The sequence below is a fragment of the Arvicanthis niloticus genome, chromosome X, assembly GCF_011762505.2.
Source record: "Arvicanthis niloticus isolate mArvNil1 chromosome X, mArvNil1.pat.X, whole genome shotgun sequence".
In the NCBI taxonomy this organism is placed as follows: Eukaryota; Metazoa; Chordata; class Mammalia; order Rodentia; family Muridae; genus Arvicanthis; species Arvicanthis niloticus.
In genome coordinates, this window is record NC_047679.1 from 87,312,595 (window position 1) to 87,331,575 (window position 18,981).

The 18,981-nt window shown below is 38.9% G+C and overlaps 2 protein-coding genes across 4 annotated transcripts in view; one reads left to right on the plus strand and one right to left on the minus strand.

Annotated features, from left to right (window-relative positions):
* Window positions 1-5,035: 5,035 nt before the first annotated feature.
* Window positions 5,036-12,839, minus strand: Psmd10 (proteasome 26S subunit, non-ATPase 10). 2 transcript variants are annotated; one of them, XM_034485114.2, is made up of 5 exons: window positions 12,657-12,839; window positions 9,860-9,958; window positions 8,467-8,613; window positions 8,208-8,374; window positions 5,036-5,394 (listed from the first exon to the last, which is right to left on the minus strand). In XM_034485114.2, exons 1-5 carry the CDS (start codon window positions 12,768-12,770, stop codon window positions 5,226-5,228), a joined length of 696 nt encoding a protein of 231 aa, XP_034341005.1. In that variant the 5' UTR covers window positions 12,771-12,839; the 3' UTR covers window positions 5,036-5,225. The 2 variants fall into 2 exon arrangements, with proteins under 2 accessions (XP_034341005.1, XP_034341006.1); XM_034485115.2 differs by having other exon boundaries at window positions 8,287-8,374; window positions 12,657-12,822.
* Window positions 9,933-18,981, plus strand: part of Atg4a (autophagy related 4A cysteine peptidase) — a 54,037-nt gene continuing 44,988 nt past the window's right edge. Inside the window, exons 1-2 of one of the 2 annotated variants that reach the window (XM_076918199.1) lie at window positions 9,933-10,070; window positions 12,898-13,074. In XM_076918199.1, coding sequence (XP_076774314.1) covers window positions 10,049-10,070; window positions 12,898-13,074 — 199 coding nt within the window. In that variant the 5' untranslated portion in view covers window positions 9,933-10,048. Of the gene's footprint in view, window positions 10,071-12,897; window positions 13,075-17,938; window positions 18,033-18,981 lie in introns of those variants that run through there. The other variant, XM_076918200.1, reaches the window with a different exon arrangement.

Below are 18,981 nucleotides of genomic sequence, written 5' to 3' on the forward strand. Positions count from 1 at the left end.
AACAGAACTGTAAAGCTGAAGCCATGAACCCCCAAAGTACTATAGCAAACATACCACCAGACTGATTTGGGGGCTTAAAAATAAAAGAATATGAAAACAGACAGGAATAGACATAACCATGTAAGGAATTCATTGTAGCTGAGAAGTTATGGAATAAAAATACTGGGGATCATAGAGCTGAAGCAAGGCATCCTATCACAGTGAGTCACAGCTTCACCTCAAATACAGAGCCTAACTGAGATGTTAAATTTTCTATAATAGGAAATTATGTAGCAATCTTCCCATTTCTGGTCTGCAGTGATGGCTCAGTGGTTAAGAGCAGGTCCTCTTGTAGAGGACCCGAGTTCAGTTCACAGCACCCATGTCGGCCAGTACTCACTCCGCTCTAGGGAAGCTGATGATCTCTTTTGGCCTCAGCAGGCACTTAATTCACACAGATAAGCTCAGACTCAAACACATGCATCTACACTCAGAAATAAGACCTTAGGTTTTGTTTCCGGTTTCTGTTAACCTATTTCTCCTATGTTATGTTCTTGTGTTGATGTCACAATTGAATTCCCATCTTCTCTGAGTTCATTTTGAGTTCAAGACCTACTGAACTGAATGAACTTTGTTGTGAGTTTTGTTTCCTATAGGAACAAGTAGCAATTTGATCATATCAGAATCATTAATATCCTAGTTTATATAGTTAATTGATCTAAGTAATATTAAGAGACTTATTTCCCAAAATTTACTTCAATCTGTACTGTTTCTTGTACAAATCTCAAAATTTGTAAAAGGGAAAGGTCTCATGAGGCCTTATGAGACAAGACTATACATTCTGATCCTATTTTTTTTTTTTTTTTTTTTTTTTTTTAAAAACCACTATTCTGTAGGTTGCTGTTTTGTCCTTTTGATAGTGTCTTTCACCTTACAGAAGGCTTTCAGTTTCATGAGGTCCCATTTATTAATTGTTGATTTTAGTGCCTGAGCTGTCTAGGAAGTTGTCTCCAGTGCTAAATGGTTCAAGGCTATTCACCATTTTTTCTTCTGTCAGATTTAGTGTATTTGGTTTTATGTTGAGGCCTTTGATCCACTTGGACTTGAGTTTTGTGCAGGGTGATATATATGCATGTATTTGGATTCTTTTACATGCAAACATCTCGTTTGTCTAACACCTAGTTGTTACTCCTGTGTTTCTAACATGCAGCTCCTAAAGCCCCTCTGGTTTCCTAAGTGCTAAAAGTGAAAAAAGTTCTGCATACATAGCTTTGTTTGTTGAAGATGCTTTCTTTTTGTAGCATTGTATAATTTTGGCTTCTTTGTAAAAAAAAAAAATATCAAGTGTCCATAGGTGTTTGGGTTTACTTCTGGGTCTTCACTAACACTACCTGAGACAGAGGGCTGATATCCAAAATTTATAAGAAACTCAAGAAACTAGATATCAACAAATCAAATAACCCAATTAAAAATGGGGTACAGAGTTAAACAGCGAATTCTCAACAGAGGAATCTCTAATGGTTGAGAAGCACTTAATTTTTTAACATTCTTAGTCATCAGGGAAATGCAAATTAAAATGACTAGGAGTGTAGTGCATGTGAACCATGCCACCAGAAGAATGGGCATGGGACTGTCCAGGTGGAGCATGCTCAAACCCTGGAAATTTCAGAGATCTGAGATGGCAGGAGTAGAGCTAAACTCCCTCCCTGATTCCATGCCTACTTTGGGGGCACATAACCATAACCCCCACCTAGGTGATTACCGGCAGCCAGTCACATACTACAGCACCCGGAAGTCTTCCCCATGCAAATTGAGCATCAGTAGCATCTTAGCCTCAGTTAATAAAATGTATTTACCACCCAAATCTCAGCCCACTCCCCAAGGTTCATCCAATTTCTATCCACATGGAATAAAATGCACAAGTTATTTCACCAAGGACCTTCAGAGAATGGCTGTTTTTATTGAGCTGTAACACTTGGGGGAAGGCTCTCCCCTATGAAGCATTCATCCTTGGACCTTGGGTCCGTCAGACTGCCTAGGCTCCTCCTTGCTCACAGAGGCTCACATCAGAGTGATGGCTTCTGACATTGCCATAGCTGATGCTAAAGTTATCTGGGTACCCATGGCCCTGGCTACCTGCCCTGCATTGACTGCCCAAACATCTTTATTCCTTTTCTAAGAGATATAGCACTCCTGACATTCCAGGCTGGACCATAGTCCAGTGGAATACATTCCTCCCAGACTCTCCTTCATGTTCCTCTGTCTGGCATACAGTGATGTCTGACACCAAAGAGGGAAGGGGCAGACTACAGATCCCACCCATTGTAGACTTTGCCCTGCCCTCTCTGATCTGGTGTATAGGCAGCATCTGAGAATGTGTAACCACTTATGACATTCCATCTTAAACCCATCAGAACGGCTAGGATAAAAAACCTAAGAGACAGCACATGCTGGTGAGGATGTGGAGAAAGAGAAACACTTGTCCATTGCTGGTGGGAGTGCAAACTTGTACAAAAACTCTGGAAATCATTTTGCAAATTTCTCAGAAAATTGGGACTAGTGCTACCTCAAGACCCAGCTATACCACTCCTGGGCATATACTCAAAAGATGCCCCACTGTACCACAGGGACACATGTGCAACTATGTTCACAGTAGCTTGATCTGGAATAGCCAGAAGCTATTCAGGTGTCCCTCAACAGAGTGGATAAAGGTAATGTGGTTCATTTAAAACAATGGAATACTATTCAGCTATTAAAAAGAACATCATGAATTTTGTAGGCAAATGGATGGAACTAGAAAAGATCATCCTGAGTGAGGTAACCCAGACACTAAAGGACATGCATGGTGTGTACTCATTGATAAGTGGATATTAGCCAAAAAATGCAGGATAACCAGGCTACAATCTGCAGACCCAAAGATGCTAAGTAACAAGGAGTGCCCAAAGGGGGACGCTTGAATCACTGAGATGGGGAAATGGAGTGGACATCAGGGTTCGGTGGAGGCAGGGTGCTGGGTAGGGTTAGAGTGGAGAGGGGAGCAGGAGAGTTCAGGTCAGAGGAATGTAGGGAGAGAGCTCAGGGAAGAGAGAACTAGAATCAATGTATGGGGGCATCTCTGGGATGAGCTAGAAACCTAGAACAATGGAAGCTCTCAGGAATTTATAAGGGAGGCCCTGGCTGGGACTCCTGGCAGTGGGGCATATAGAGCCTGAAATGGCCATCTGTAACTAGAAAAGACTTCCAATGGAGAGACTGGGACACTGGCCCAGACAAAATCTTAGACCTATAGTTTCTCCTGCCAACAAGTTGTACAAGGGCGAAGATGGAGTAGAAATTGGGAGAATGGCCAACCAATGACTGGCCCAGCTTGAGACCCCTGACATAAGAAGGAGCCCACCCATGACACTATTAATGATATCCTGCTGTGCTTCCAAACAGGAGCCTAGTATGACTGTCCTCTGAAAGGTTTCATCCAGCAGCTGATACAAACAGATGCAGCGACGCAAGCCAAACATTAGGCAGAGCCTGGGAAATTCTATGGAGGAGGGAAAGGAAGCACTGAAGGAGTCAAAAGGGGTCAAGAACACCTCAAAATACATACTCAACTAACCGGAGGCCATAGGGGCCCACAGAGCCTGAACCACCAACCAGAGAGCTTGCATGAGTCTGACCTAGGCCCTCTGCAGATGTGTAACAGATGTGCAACTCGATCCTCATGTGGGACTCCTAACAGCAGAAACAGGGGCTGTCTCTGACTCTGTTGGCCAGTCTTTGGATCCCTTTCCCCTGGCTGGGCTGCCTCAATGAGCTGCAATTTTGGAGATGATGTGATGTGCCTAGTCTTACTGCAACTTGATACGCTGGGCAGGTTGATATCCATGGGAACCTCCCCCTTTCCTGAGGAGAACAGAATAATGGGGAGGAAAAAAAAAAACCTCTAGCAATAACTAATTCCTCATCAATTTTAGCACTAACATTTAGTAAATTTTTCTTTCATAAACTACTTCCAATTCAGTGTAGTAAAGATTAGCACGTGGGCTGGAGAGATGGCTCAGCCATTAAAGGCTAGGCTCACAACCAAAAATATAAGATTAGCACTCAGAATAGACATGTCCACAGTTCTGTGTAACAGTGATACAGCTCATATGTACAGAACTCATTTTAGTTACTGGGCATTTAAATCTGTAACCCCAAATTAAAAAAAAAAAGTATGTGGATATACTTGGATCACATCTTTCAAGCAATAATTGCAAGCACAAAACGAAAACTAAAATTAATTTGAAGAGTCATTTGGATTGCATTTGCTGACTACTAATCAAATAAAATGCTTCTCTAAATAGAGTTCAAGCGCATAATTAACTTCCATACACTCCATATTAACTGGCAATTCAAAAGATTACTAATTTTGATGGATTTTAGCTGCAGTTTAAGCTCTATTAATTTTATTGACTTCAGAACTATCCCAAACTGGGAAATATATCTTAGCTCAAGATTTCAAGGTTTAAGTGAATGTGTAACTGACTTGAATGAGAAATTGGGAGATTCAACAGTTTATTGTATATAATACTTGAATACAAGTTTGTAGTACTTGAAATACAAAATATAATTTTGTTATACATCTCTCAAATAAGTTTGACAATTCTTTTCAATACAAGGTCAGTCAAGATAGACACTTTTAATTTTTTTTTAAAATGATATGCCTTATTTTAGAGGGAACAGCTAGTTAACAAGGCACGTGGGCGTGTAGGCTCTTGTTTTTCATTATTTTAAGAACATATAATTCAACTTAAAATTTGCTCCTCTAAAATATAGAACTTCCTCCTGTAACAAAAATAAATTAACCTTGTAGTTGAAAAAAAGAGAAATATTTGGCATAGGTCTCTTGAGTGAACTTGGAAACAGGTCAGGATTTGTTGTGACTACACAGAGGAAAGCTCAAAAGCTCCCGAGAACTACCTGGCCCAGCTGGTGGGCCTTTTCTGAACTTGTTCTGGCCCATAGAGGGTCAGCAGGTGCATGGGAGGACGCTCAAGACAGGTCAGCCACAACCACTTACTCCAAAGTAATCAAGATTTAATGAATGACATCAGTAGACCAAGCTCACCAGTTTTTCATTGCCTGGAAAGTATTTCAATAGGAGTGATACAACAAATTATGAAGGTAAGAAAACATTTTCACATATACAAGATGCCTTGTCAGCAGTACAACGGTTTCCAGGACAGTGAGGACAATAAAACACATGCAGACTACATAGAAGCTGCCTCACTTTCCACCATTCTCTTCAGTATTAAACCCAGGCCCCCTTTGGCCACTTGCAGCGGTGTCTTTTCTTCTTTATTCTCAATGTAAATACTTGCTCCTTGGGTCACCAGCAATTTTGCCTCTTCCACTCTCTCCTCATCACAGGCTAAGTGTCTGAAATTGGGGATAACAAAGATCAATTAGTCACTACCACTTCTACAGAATGGTTGGAGTTTCCATTCCAAAATGCTTCTCACTGGACAGGTGTAATACTGGGAAGTTATTTAATCAGGGAAGGGAACTCAATGGGCATGAGAAAGATTGTAAATTAAAGTTAACTAGAATAGCTATGCAATACCAGATCATAAATCATAATCCTGGTCCTATTCAAGCAGTTGATTAGCTCTTAAATGCTATCCTAAGGCACAAATACCTCTTTCAACAGAGATTAATGGGAATTTACTCCAAATACATCATGTACTAAGAACTTTAGAGAGGTTTCAATTTATATCCTGCCTCTATAACAATTTGTGCAACTTGCAGAAAAACAATTGAAAAGATCTGATTTTGCTTGATTGGTATATCTACATTGACCAATCATGGTATAATTAGCACTGTTTTGCAGTAAAAGTTGTCATAGAGGTTAAAGTTCTCGTTATGATGGGAGAGTTCAACAGTTAACTGCTTGAGGAAAGAAACCAACCTCTGCCAGTCACTTAGACAGTTTGACAGGCAAACTATTAGGCACTTAACACAGCATTTTATTTAACCCTCACATTAATGTAGTGAGGGAGAAATTACTACTATATTATTACAGATGAGGAAATTATGAGGGAAGAAAGCCAGGTTTCTTAATATTTGCAGTTAACGTAGTTGAAAATGGCAGCATCTATACTGAAGAACAGTATCCCTTGAGTCCTAAAGCCTTCTTTTTCCAAGGGTCCTATACTATACAATTCCTAGACTATTTCCAGAAGTATGTGATTGACTCATGGAGAAATAAGTTAGAATATTCATTTTAAAAAGTCACATGGGCCTATAAGAAAGATTTTTAAAGAATAAGAAAATAATGCTTTTCTTGGTCTCCATTGGGTTCCTCCCCTTGGAGATGGGGGAAGTTTGCAGAAGAGAGGAGGAAAGATTATAGGAGTCAGAGGGGATGGAGGACACTAGAACATGGTCCTCTGAATCAACAAGCAGGGTGCATATGGGCTCCCAGAGACTCAAGTGGCAATTATAGGGCCTGCAAAGGTCTGTACCAGGCCCTCTGTATACATGCTGTGGTTGTTTAGCTTGGTGTTTTAATTGGACTCTTAACAGTGGGAGTGGGTGTGTCTCTGACTCTTTTGCCTGCTTTTGAGACTCTTTCCCCCCTTGTCCAGCCTCAATGTGAGGGTTTTCACCTTGTCTTAGTATGTCTTGTTTTGTCCTGTTTGGCTATTGTCTCATGGAGGCCTGCTCTTTTCTAAAGAGGAAACATAGGTGAATCTAGGAGACAGATGAGGTGATAAGATGAGGAGGAGTGGGAGGAGGGGAAACTGTGGTTGGGATATACTGTATGAGAGAAGAGTCTATTTTCAATTAAAAAAAAATACTGGTTTTGTTTTAAGTCAGGACCTTCCATATCTGTCCTTGGCTACCATAAGAGCTTGCTATGTAGACTAGGCTGGTCTTGAATTCTGTCTCTTGGCCTTTCATTGTTAGAATTAGCATACACCACCACAGCTGGCCAGGTTTGTTTGTTTTTATAAACAGGGTCTTACTATGGAGCCCTGGCTAGCCTGAAATATTGACCAGGCTGGCTCCAACTCCCGGAGATCTGCCTTTCTCCACTTCCCCAGTGCTGGGATTAAAGGTATGTGCCACCATGCTCAGGCCCTGGAAACAATACTTTAAAAAGCTGTCTTAAAGTCAGAGGGGGAAAGGCTGTACCTTATTCTGGTCCACAAAAAATACCCAGAATTTCTGATTCAAAATGGTCATTATTCAACAAAGGAAAATAAATGGGTATATAAAAAAAAATCTATGAAGGTAAAAGTTGGTTTCAAGTCATCCACATCAATAAATCCTATGTGGATTTAAGAGTTTTGGGATTAGAGAAAACTTTCTAGTTGTGATGGAAATTATAGGTTTGGCTACATAGCAATTAATAACTTGTGACAGCTGAAAACTCATGAACAAAGAGACAAACTGAGAAAATATTTTCAACCAATACGGTATAAATCCTATTTTTACTGTGTCAAGAACACTTAAAATTCTGAGAAAATGAATGAATTCTTCTAAAAGGGAACAGAAAGACTACAAAAACCTTACAATTTTAGAGATTAATATATTTCAAAATCAGTAGCAAAAACGTAAGTCTTAACCATGAAATGTTACCTTTTTCATACAACGTAAGGGTAAGTTTGGTGCTGATGGGGAGGTAATAGCCACTGTCAAGGTGCTGTTTGGAGGGAACAATGGGACAACTCCTCTGGAAGCAATCCGCCTTGAAATATGTGTACTTGTTGACAATCATTCGATTTCTAGGACTCTAAACTAAGCTCACAATCCACAATATGGGCAAAGGTTTTGAAATAAATTGGTCAATGTCAATGTGTCATTAGTTAAAATAGTCAAAAGCTCAAAGACGTTTACATAGACAATATCAGGAATGATTAAGTCAGGGCACATCCATAAAGTGGGATTGTAAGCAGCCATCATAAATGTTTAACTGTATTTAATGAAATTGAAAAATACTCACAATGTGCTATGAGATTAAAACTTAAAATTACTTACATGACCTCAATTTTGCTATTATATGCTATATATACATAGCTGCATATAAACAAATGGAAGGAAATACTTAAATATCAGTATTTTGGGTGGCAAAATGATAAGTAATTTTAATTTTTGTCATGGTTTGGTATCCTTTTGATCTGTTTTTTTTCTTTTAGCATGTATTGCACTTATAATCAGAATGAAAACAATTGCTACTTGTCACTTACAGAGGAGTGTTACCCTCAGTGTCTTGGATGTTTGTGGATGCTTTGTAGAACAGAAGGATATGAACCATCTTGAAGTTACCCTTGGCTGCTGCCCGGTGCATTGCTGTAGCGTCATAATGGTCCTTAGCATCTGGATTAGCTCCACCTTCTAGTAACATAACAGCAATCTGGAAAGGACAGCAAGTAAACAATGCAGCAATCCGTTTTTCTCATCAGGTTTAAAACTCAAAGGAAACAACCACAAGGATAAGAACCATACCTCATGCCTATTCTTCGAAGCTGCATAATGAAGGGGAGTGCAGCCATTTTGATTGACAGCATTCACATGTGCACCTTTTACCAGAAGGGCTTTTACAATCTCATCCCGGCCAGCAGAAGCAGCAATATGAAGAGGAGACCAACCTGCCTGTATATAAGGTGGGTTTTAAAAAGCCAAGGTAAAAAAGGGACAGAAGTATGAACATTAGCATTTATTCAATGTTTACAGAGTTGTGTGAATAATTTAACAATATTCTCCTTCCATTCAACACTGAGCATTGTGGAAAAATTTGGAAACAAAAATGTATGTAAAAGAAAACGTGAGCTGGCATAATGGCTCAGTGGTTAAGAGCACTTATTGCTCCTCCAAAGTACCAGTGTTTGGTTCAGGCAGCTCACAATGGTCTGTAATTCCAGCCTCTGGGAATCTGATGCCCTCTTCTGGCCTCTACAGGCAGTTGCACATAGATGGCACACACAAATACATACACATCAGTAGCAACAAAATAAGTCATTTAAAAGTAGCCACAATCCTATAACACAGGTATGGCATACTAGACTAATTCTAATACATTTTTCCCATACAATATTTAAAAAATAAAACTAAAATCAGAGTATATGAAGTTCTGTGAGGTTTGTTTTCCACAATTTCTACTTACCATTATATTGTGAGAATTTTTCTGTCATTCTTTGAAATGACTGATTAACTTACAAAGTATGTACACTATGTGTTATTCAATCATTTTTCCATAAAAATTATTTTCTCTTATAAATGTTACTTCAGTAAATATCTCTGAAAATTAATCTGTGCCTATAAAACAGGTTCCATTGTCAGTTTTCTGTAAGTCTTATCTTTCTTTAAAGGATTTACTTTTATTTATGTATATATGCATATAGACCAAAATAGGGTATCAGCTCCTCTGAAGCAGGAACTACAGGAAGTTGTGAGCTACCCATCATGGTTACTGGAACCAAACCTTGGCCTTCTACAAGAGCAGCAAGCACTCTTGACTACTGAAACATCTCTCCAGCTCCTACAAGTCTTATCTTAAATAGAACCAATATCGTTATAATAAATGTTTCTATGTAACACACATATACCTGAGCTTTTATTATTCTGGCAATATTTACCAGCAATGTCAACATTAAAATGTTTAGTCTTTTAGAGTTCACAGTGATAAGCCCTGATCTATATTCTCACCCTGAATTATAGTTTCTTTAGCACTCTAAAAGAATGGCATTGTTAACTCCATGCCTATTCACGAAGGTCATATTGTAACTTCCTACTTATAAACCTTAGAAGTTTGTTGATGAGCTTAATATTCAAGCTTCAGTAAATACAAGGCTGGAGTCTAAAGATAACCCCGAGCTTATCAGCATTGCCCTGTACTCACGTCATCTTTATCATTCACTGGCACTCCAAGTTGCAGCAAGAATTCAACAATTTCTGTATGACCAGCTGAGCATGCCCAGTGCAGTGCTGTTCTGCTGTCCTATATGGGAAACAGGGGAGCAAAGCTGTTAACAGTGTTGAAGACCAATATGCAGAAAAAATACTGATGCTGGCAAACCTATAGTAAGAAATGGAGAGCACCAGGTCCTCAGGTAGGTAACCTTCAACCATGTTACTTACTAGCATTTGGGAGGCCAAGGTATTAGTAACAAGGGGTGAATAACATTCATGAATATAAGTAGTTCTGGGCAGGATAGAGTGATGAAAGCATTGATTTCAATACATCGGCAGAAATGGAGATTTGCTGTTTACAATGCTTATGCACGCCCTTGTGAAGCAGTGCTACTTTTCTATGCATCATTTCTTTTGACTTCCATCATTCTATATGGTGCCTATTATCTTCCACTTTACACATAAAGAAACTAAGACTACTTCACATAAGCAACTTATCCAGGGTCATGCAATTTACCCGAGCTCTGTGCCTATGAAATCTCTATTACCACACAGACTTCAAGTGAGAGGCTCTACAGAGAACATGTGAACTTTTGTTTTGTTTTTGATGTAGCTGACATTAGCTTGAAATTCTCAATCCTTCTCCTATGTGCTAGTATTACAGGCATATGCCACTATATCTGCTGAACACATGAATGTTATGGAGAACAAAATGAGGTATGTTTATACAAATAGTTGAGATTATTTTATGATAACACCCCACAGAATCAGTGCAATAATTTTTTTTAAAGTTAAGAATCATGATTCTTAAAGAGAGTTCCTATCTGTGCCTATTGCTGTACTTCTTAGTCTTGAGTAATATAAAGTGATGATTGTATGTATGCTTATATAGTGTGTGTGTATATATGAGTGTGAATGTGAGTGTATGAGAGTGTATGCATAAGAGTGTTTGTGTGTATAAATGTGTGTATGCATGAACTTGATTGAATGTGACTCTTAGGGAGTTGCTTGGTTGGGAGGAGATGCTTTTGGTGCCCAGGAAGGGAGCTAGATGGAAGTCTCATGGCTGTGGACACCTGTGGCCTTCCCTGTCAGTGTCCCCAGACAGCAGTTCAACTTTATGAAAATTTCAAATACACATAAAACAGAGGGAATGTGACAGAGATCAAGTGCCTATTACTTAGATTTAACAACAAAAACCTTGCCATATTTACTTCTAGATTTTATTAGTTGAAGTTTCTTTTAAAACTTTTTATTTTACTTTTAATTGTGTGCATGTGGGTGGGTTTGTGCATGTGACCACATGGGCGTGGGAGGCCAGATGCACTGGATCCCCCTGGAGCTGGAGTTACAGGAAGTTGTGAGGAAAGGAAGTATGTGTTCTTAGCCACTGAGCCACCTCTTCAGTCCTGCCGAGGTTTCTTTAAAACAGAATCCTAAAGGCCATGACTGTTCAGCTCTAATTATTTCAGCACCTAAAAAATAAAAGTACTTTTGTAAAACAAACAAACACACACAAAACCATTACTGGACCTTTTAAAGTAACATTTCTTAACTCTTTGACATGGGTGGTAATGCAAACCTTCCAGAACTTGGGAGGCTGGTGGATAGGAGGAACTTGATTGGAAGGACAGTCTGGATTAAATAGGGAGACCATATCTTAAATAACAACAACAAAAAAAAAACCCTACACAAAATAAATATATTAACTCACTTAAAACCAATAGTCTCCTACAAGCCCATTTCCAGGTGGTTTAAATCTGGATGCAAATAAAGTCCATAAATTAATAGCATTTGGTTGTTGTATTTAACGTCTTAATCCTGATTAACTCGTGCTTTTATGTCGTGGACTCATTATTTTTAGTGGATTAAGTCTTAATTCACTTTATTAAATTTAAACCACATGACCAGATCATCCCAAAAGCAAACGCGGAGAACGTAAGGGAATTCTCCTGTTGAGTAATAAAGGAAAATTCCAGAAAAAAAAAGTGTCTTCGAGTTCTTTTCTAAAAGAGACAACATGGAAGTTCTGAAGTATGATGTACTGTCTTACTAATGTTTAAGACTGTCTATCAACACAGAAAGTAACCTATGATTTAGAAAGTCATGATAAAAACACGAGACTTAGTTGGTCGGAACAGAAACACTTCCCAATGTCCATTCTCTTTTGTTTGCCTCAGTTCACTCACCCCACATGGAACCCCATTCTTTCTTCACAGTGTAAACCACGTCCCCTTCTATACAAAGCCCTTCCCAGCTAGTCCTATCGAGCCTTCCCCTTCCATGCTCTAAAATGAGTATGTAAACTTCTTTCTGGGGGATTTAAACTATGTAGTAAGACATGTTGTGCCGTTATTTCATTTATGCCCGTTTTTTTCGACTTGACTGAATTTCCCGGCTCCTCTCAAGCTTCCTGACATACAAAAACAGGCATATGGTTACACGTGTCCACTGACTAGGATTACAACTAAAGAAAAAGCCGCCTAACAAGCTTTCTTCACAGATCTCCGTCGCGCTTTCTCTTCCTAACTCTGGGAATTTCTGAGAAAAGCAGCGAATGTTCTAGAAATATATGAAATTCAGCAAGCTTAGCCTCCTCCTTGCCCCCAAAGTCTGTGAAGGGTTACAGTTGGACAGCTAGTTGTGGTATAACCAAAGGCTACAAGAGGGAGGAGTGGGCAGGAGGAGCTCAGAAGTGGCCTCACACCAAGTTAGGACCCGGAAGGAAGCCATGTAAGGCTTCCCTGACACCCGCTGCTAGGCGACAGGCCCTCGGGCTGGTTTACCTGATCAGTTCTAGTAGCCAGAGATTTATCAGCCAAAATGCTCTCCTTCAACTCATCCAGCTTCCCGCTGTAGGCCAGGTTACAGATCTTTATGTTAGACACACTACCCTCCATTTCGCCTTCCCAAGCCCTTCGCGAAACTCAAGCCCCGCCCACTCGCACTTCCTGTTCCGGCGACCAATCAAAGAGCTAGAGCTTCTCCAATCACTGATCGCTATTTTTCTTGTTGCCCCGCCCATAGCCTGGAGCTTCTGGGAGTTGCAGTTTGAAAGCATTTCCAGGCCTGGAGGCGTCTTTGGAAGCACCTCAGTTCCTGGTCCTAGCAATGTGGAACTACAAGTCCCAGAATCCTTAGAGAAAACCGTAGTCAAGCTGCCGGTGGAATTGGCCCAGGATGACAGCTGGAGAATGGAGTCAGGTAATGGGAGCGGCTTCTGGTAGTACTATGTGAAAAAGCTGGGGTGGATTGTCTTTGGTGGGCCAGTAAGTTGGCCACATGAAATGGAAACTGTAGCAGGGCAAGAGAGTTCTGGGATCCTACAGATCTTGTCCCTCGGGGCCCTCACTTGCAGTGGCAGGCGGAAGGGACAGTAGTTGGAGCAGAGTACTACCTCTGAGCTTGAACCATTGACTGTAGCTACCCTCCCCCTCCCTGCCACTGTCCAAGGAGTGGAAAGAAGCACAGGCTAGTTACTCTGGCATCCCGGTGGAATAGCATCAGAGTAAGGCTCTGTCACAGCACAGGATACACAAGACACCATACAAAGATGATGTGCCAGAATGATGCTAAAGACAGGGTGTGATGCCATAGGAGCCACTCGATACCTAAGAGACCTCAGTGGTTAATCTTAGGGATACCAGGGTATGATATTGTCACTTTAATAACATAGTAATGGCAATTACATCGAGGCTTTGCTAGATTGGTAAGCTAACAATGTGGATTTTTTAAAAGGGGAATTTCCAAATAGTGCTGGAGCAGAAGAGATCCAAGGCTTATCTTTTGTAGAACATATCAAAGAAGACATTTGAAAAATGTTAAACATATTTTTTAAAGTGACTGATTATGTTTGTGTTTGTCTCCTTTGTTGTGGTATAGAAGCGGGCTTAGCAAACTTTTTGTATAATGCCGGATCATAGGTATTTTAGGCTTTGCAGGGCAGATGATAAAACCAAGTCTAGAAGACAAGTTATGACAAATGTTAATTGATGGAATTTAGGATATAATAATAGTGGAATATATGGATATATAATGCTTTTAGCTTTTTAAAATTTTATGTGAATGTGTTTTCCGCCTACATGTGTGTCTGTACACCATATGAATGTTGGATCCCCTGAGATCTGAGTTACAGACAGTTGTGAGTTTTCATGTGTGTGCTGAGAATTGAACCCAGGTCTTCTGGAAGAGCAACCAATGCTCTTAACCCCTGAGCCATCTTTCCAGCCCCCAGTGAAATATGTTTTTAACACAGAAATATTAATAAGAACACATTTTAAGGGAAGTACTATTTTGCCTAATTAAGATTTAAAGTTACTATTTTATATCATCAAAATAGATTCTAAATGTTCTTTAGTTAATGAGATTTTTATCTATAGAAAACTCTTTGACAATATTTTTCATGCAGAAATACTGATAATTCATGAATATATTCTTTTAAATACCAATTATTTTATTGCATCTTACTGACTGTGTGTGACCTGATTCAGCTTCTTGAGTGTTGGTATTATAGAACTTCTCTCTCTCTCTCTCTCTCTCTCTCTCTCTCTCTCTCTCTCTCTCTCTCTGTGTATCTCCTCTCTTCTCCTCTCCTCTCCTCTCTTCTCCTTTCCTCTCCCTCTTTGTGTGTGTGTGTGTGTGTGTGTGTGTGTGTGTGTGTGTGTGTGTGTACATATATACATGATGCCTGGCATGAGTATGGAAGTCAGAGAACAACTATTGGGAGTTGATTCTCTCCTTCAAGCATGTGGGGCCTGGGGATTTCCCACAGGATATCAGACTTACTTATGGAACCATCTGGAAGGCCATAAATTCTGATTTTGATTTAAATAGATGTAATCATTTTTCCAGAAAGGTTTTAGATTTATAGAAAAGTTGCAAAGTCCAGTGTAGTGACTCACACCTTTAATTCCAGTTTTTAGGAGGCAGAGGCAGGCAGATCTTTGAGTTTGAGGGCAGCCTGATCTACAGAGCAAGTTCTAGGAGAGCCAGGGTTACATATAGCAAGACCCTGTCTCAAAACAAATGTTGCAAAGACAGTACAGAATTTCCACATGTTCTCCAGTTTCACCATTTCTCCCTATTTTAACCATTTAATTGTGATAACTTACGTACCATAAAATCCAACTGCGGCGAGGGATGCCCAGTAGTAGAGTATTTGCCTCACGTGCACCAGGCCTTAGGTTCGATCCTCAGCACTAAAACGAAACAAAACTAAATAAAACAAAACACACCTATTTAACACTATGTTATTAGTAAGTTTTCAGGTTCATGTAGCTATCACAACAAATCAGTTGTAGAATGTTTTGATCCTCCCAGTAAGACCTTATGCCCATTTACTGTTAATCTTTATCTCCTGCACAGGCAGCCACAAATGTATTCTATATAAAATTTTTCATTCTGAACATTACACTTAAATGAAATCATGTAATGTGTGGCCTTTTGAGTCTGGTTTCTTTCACTCACTGTAATAGTTTTGAGACTTAACCATATTGGTGCGCATATACTTACTTACTTTGGTTGCCTAATAATATTATACTTTATGGGTAATACATTTTTGGGTTTCTACTTACCAACTGATAGAAATTTAGTGTTTTTTTTTCCCTAGTTGTTGGCTATTATGACTATTTGATGCTTAGAACATTGATATGCACATCTTTGTGTGAACATTTGTTTGCTTCTTTTGTTGTAGTTACCTGAAAGTGGAATTCCTGGGTAATAGGATAATTTATGTTTACTGTTTTAAGAAATTAGAGAACATTTTTCCAAGGCAGCAGAAGCATTCTGTATATGAGGCTTCTCGTTGCAACACAACCTCGTGCACATTTGTTATTGACTGGACTCTTATTCTTATTTTATTTCAGAATCTTTTTCTGAGGCCTAGGATGGCTTTAAATTCACAAGCCACCTGCTTCAGTGTCCTAAATGCTGGAAGTTTAGGTGTGTGTCTTGCCCTTTACAATTATAGCCATTTAAATTGCTATGAAATAATATAATGTCAACATTTATTTCCATAAGGAGTGGCTAGGGGGAGTAAACATGTTTTTAAGTGCTTATAAGTTGTTAGTGTATCTTTAATACACAAGGGTCTGCTTCTGTGGGTTTTTTTTCCATTTTAAAATTGGGTTGTTTAATTGGTGTGTTGTAACAATTGTTTCCATAGTCTAAATCCAGATCTCTGTCAGGTATATAATGTGCAAATACTTATCACCAACACATAGTTTGTCTTTTCTCTTTTTGCTTTGTTTTATTTTCCTTTGGTCCCACTATGTATCCCACACTAGTCTCAAACTTGCAATTCTCCTGCTTCTACCTCCCAAGTTGCTATTACAGGGTGTGCCACCATGCTCAGTTTTTTGTTGTTGTTGTTGTTGTTGTTGTCACAATGGTACATGTTTTGAAGGGAAAGGTTTGATTTATTTTTCCCAGACAAGGTCTCATTCTGTAGTCTAGCCTGGTCTGCCACTCACTGTGTAGCCCAGGCTTGCAATTCCCCTACTTCAAGCTCCCCCACATTGCTGTTCCTGGAGTCACTCACCAGGCCTCCTCACTCACATTTTCAAATTTATTCTTTACACCCCCCCACACACTTCTTTTGGTGTTGTGCCTAGCTAAGACTATAAAAATCTAAGATTTCAGTGATTCCTTTTCTCATGTTTTCCTCTGGAAATTTTGTTTTCCCTTTTGCATTTAAGTCTCTGATTCATTTTGAGTTAGTTAAGATCAATTCTTTTTACATGTTCTAGCAGCCTTTGTTGAGTTGGCATTGTAATGCCCTCTTCTATCATGATCACAATGGGTAAGCACACATTGGTCTATTTTAATCGACTGTTGTCCCCCACTTTGTTCCAGGTTCATTAATTTACCTGTGGGCAGTGTCCCATCCAAAGACAGTGTGAATCACATGGTGTTTCTGTCTCTTTAGAAGACTTTAGCTTGTGACAGTTTCTCAGATTTTGCTTGTTTTGATGATCTTGGTAGTTTTGAAATGCACTTGCTAGGGATTTTGTAGTTTTTAAAAGGTCTATTTTTATAATGATTGGACTGGGATATAGGAGTGTAGGATTTTAACTGAGTATATTTGTTGCTTGATATATTTGCTTTGGGAGATGCCATGACTTTGCAGGTTAATCACTTCCAACTGAAGATTAGGTGAAAGAGTCTCAGCTGCACAGGGAAATGGATCTTGGACTACAGAAATAACCTTTCCACTTGTCTTAAAGGTCTAAATCTACAGTTGGAATTGCAGCGTGAACTCAAAAAATATATGTTGTAAATTTGTGTATGACTGGTGATATTGTTTCCGTTTTAACTTTTCTTACAAGGCACCTATATTATGGGTATAATTTGTATACAATAAATCTCCTTGTATTCAGGTATTAAATCAATTTCAATGCACTTGGCTATAAATACATACTGTTGTGTAACCAACGCCAAAGTCAAGGTATGAAGTATTCTACACTCCCCCTAAATTCTCTCACGTACTCCTTTGTGGTTGCTCCTATTCCCCAGTCACTGCTCTTGATAACTGCTACTTGATTTTTTCTTGTAAAATTTATTATAATTTTTTTAAGCATGCAATTTAATGATTGTCAGGATTTACAGAGTTATATCACTACCATCAAAAGCTTGTTTTCAATACCTGCATTTCCCTTAAAAGGAAGCTTTCTGTCTATTGTCAGCCATCCTTCCTTCCGCTGCCCTTGCCCACACATTAGTCTATAGGCTTTCATTTTAATGAGCATTAATACACATAAGAAAATAAAATATGCGGTCTTTTTTGGCTTGCTGTTTTCACTTAATATAAACATTTAAAAATGTATACAAATCATAGATTATCACTGCATTCGTTTTTATGATTGAATGATAGTCTATTTTATGACAGTAACATACTTTATTCATCTATCAGTCTATGGCCACTTGGCTTATTATTACCTTTTGTTTCTTTTAAATATGGCTGCTATATTTTGTGTGTAAGTTTCTGTTCAGGCACGTACTTTTATTTCTCTTGTTTACATATTTAGGAGTGGCATTTCTGGATCTATTAAACTCCATTTAATATTTTTAGGAAGTGTCAGGCTCTCCCAAAGTGGTCCACTATTTTATCTTCCTACAATAATACATTTGGATTAAAACTTTCCTACAATCAACTATACTTATCAGTATCCTTTTTAATATTGTGGCCAATATAGTAGGTATGAAGTAGCATTCCCTTCTTTTGATTTGTCCCAGCACCAAAAGTATATAAAGCATCCTGGCCTCCATAGTAGCTCAAACAGTATTAGACATTAAAATGACTTTACTCCAATTTCATTTAGAATTTTGCTTTATACCTTCAGGTTGGATTAAGACAAATTATTGAGTCAGCAGCAAAAGCTAATTTACCAAGCCAGTCAGTGTTCAGCAATTGTGGTTTAAGGTGGTTTTCATCCTGTTTCAAAATATTAAAATCATTTTTATTTTGCTTTCCACAAAAAGGCAAGATGGACTAAACTTAGCGTTGTAGCTATAGTTTGCTAATGACCAGTGTCGAGTAAACATGCCCCATATGTAGTATGTGGTCTATCATTATTTATCCAGTTTATTATGAAGGTAGAATAGGCCTGTTATATTCACAAAGAGATTGGTATTCTGACATTTCACCATAATAATTCATCAAGGAATGCCATGTAATTGCTAGAAATGGCTTAGAACAAAACAGCACCCAACATTACCTCATACTGAGTGATTTTGTGTGTATATTCTCTTGTGGATGGTAGAATGTGGTTTATTTTATTTGGTAGATGTGGTGGTTAGCTTTGAATTCCGAGTTCCTTGACACTAGTGGAAAGCTCCTTCTTTAAGTCTTGGAAGATAGATGATAAATAGATCTTACAAGAAAAGGTCGTGTCTTTCGTGGTGCTGGCCCCAAGTTTTGGAGAAACAATGCCATTGCTGTTTATGTCCATTTTGGGACAAAGGGGCCCTTTTAGGGTCTGGCTTCTTTGCGACTCATGTGATTGGGTGTTCCCCACTGCCTTCTCTGCTAGTCACATAGATTTTAGGTCCTAGAACAAGCAAATTAGCCTTCCAGACTTAAAGAATATGCTAATAATTAGCACGTAAAAAAAA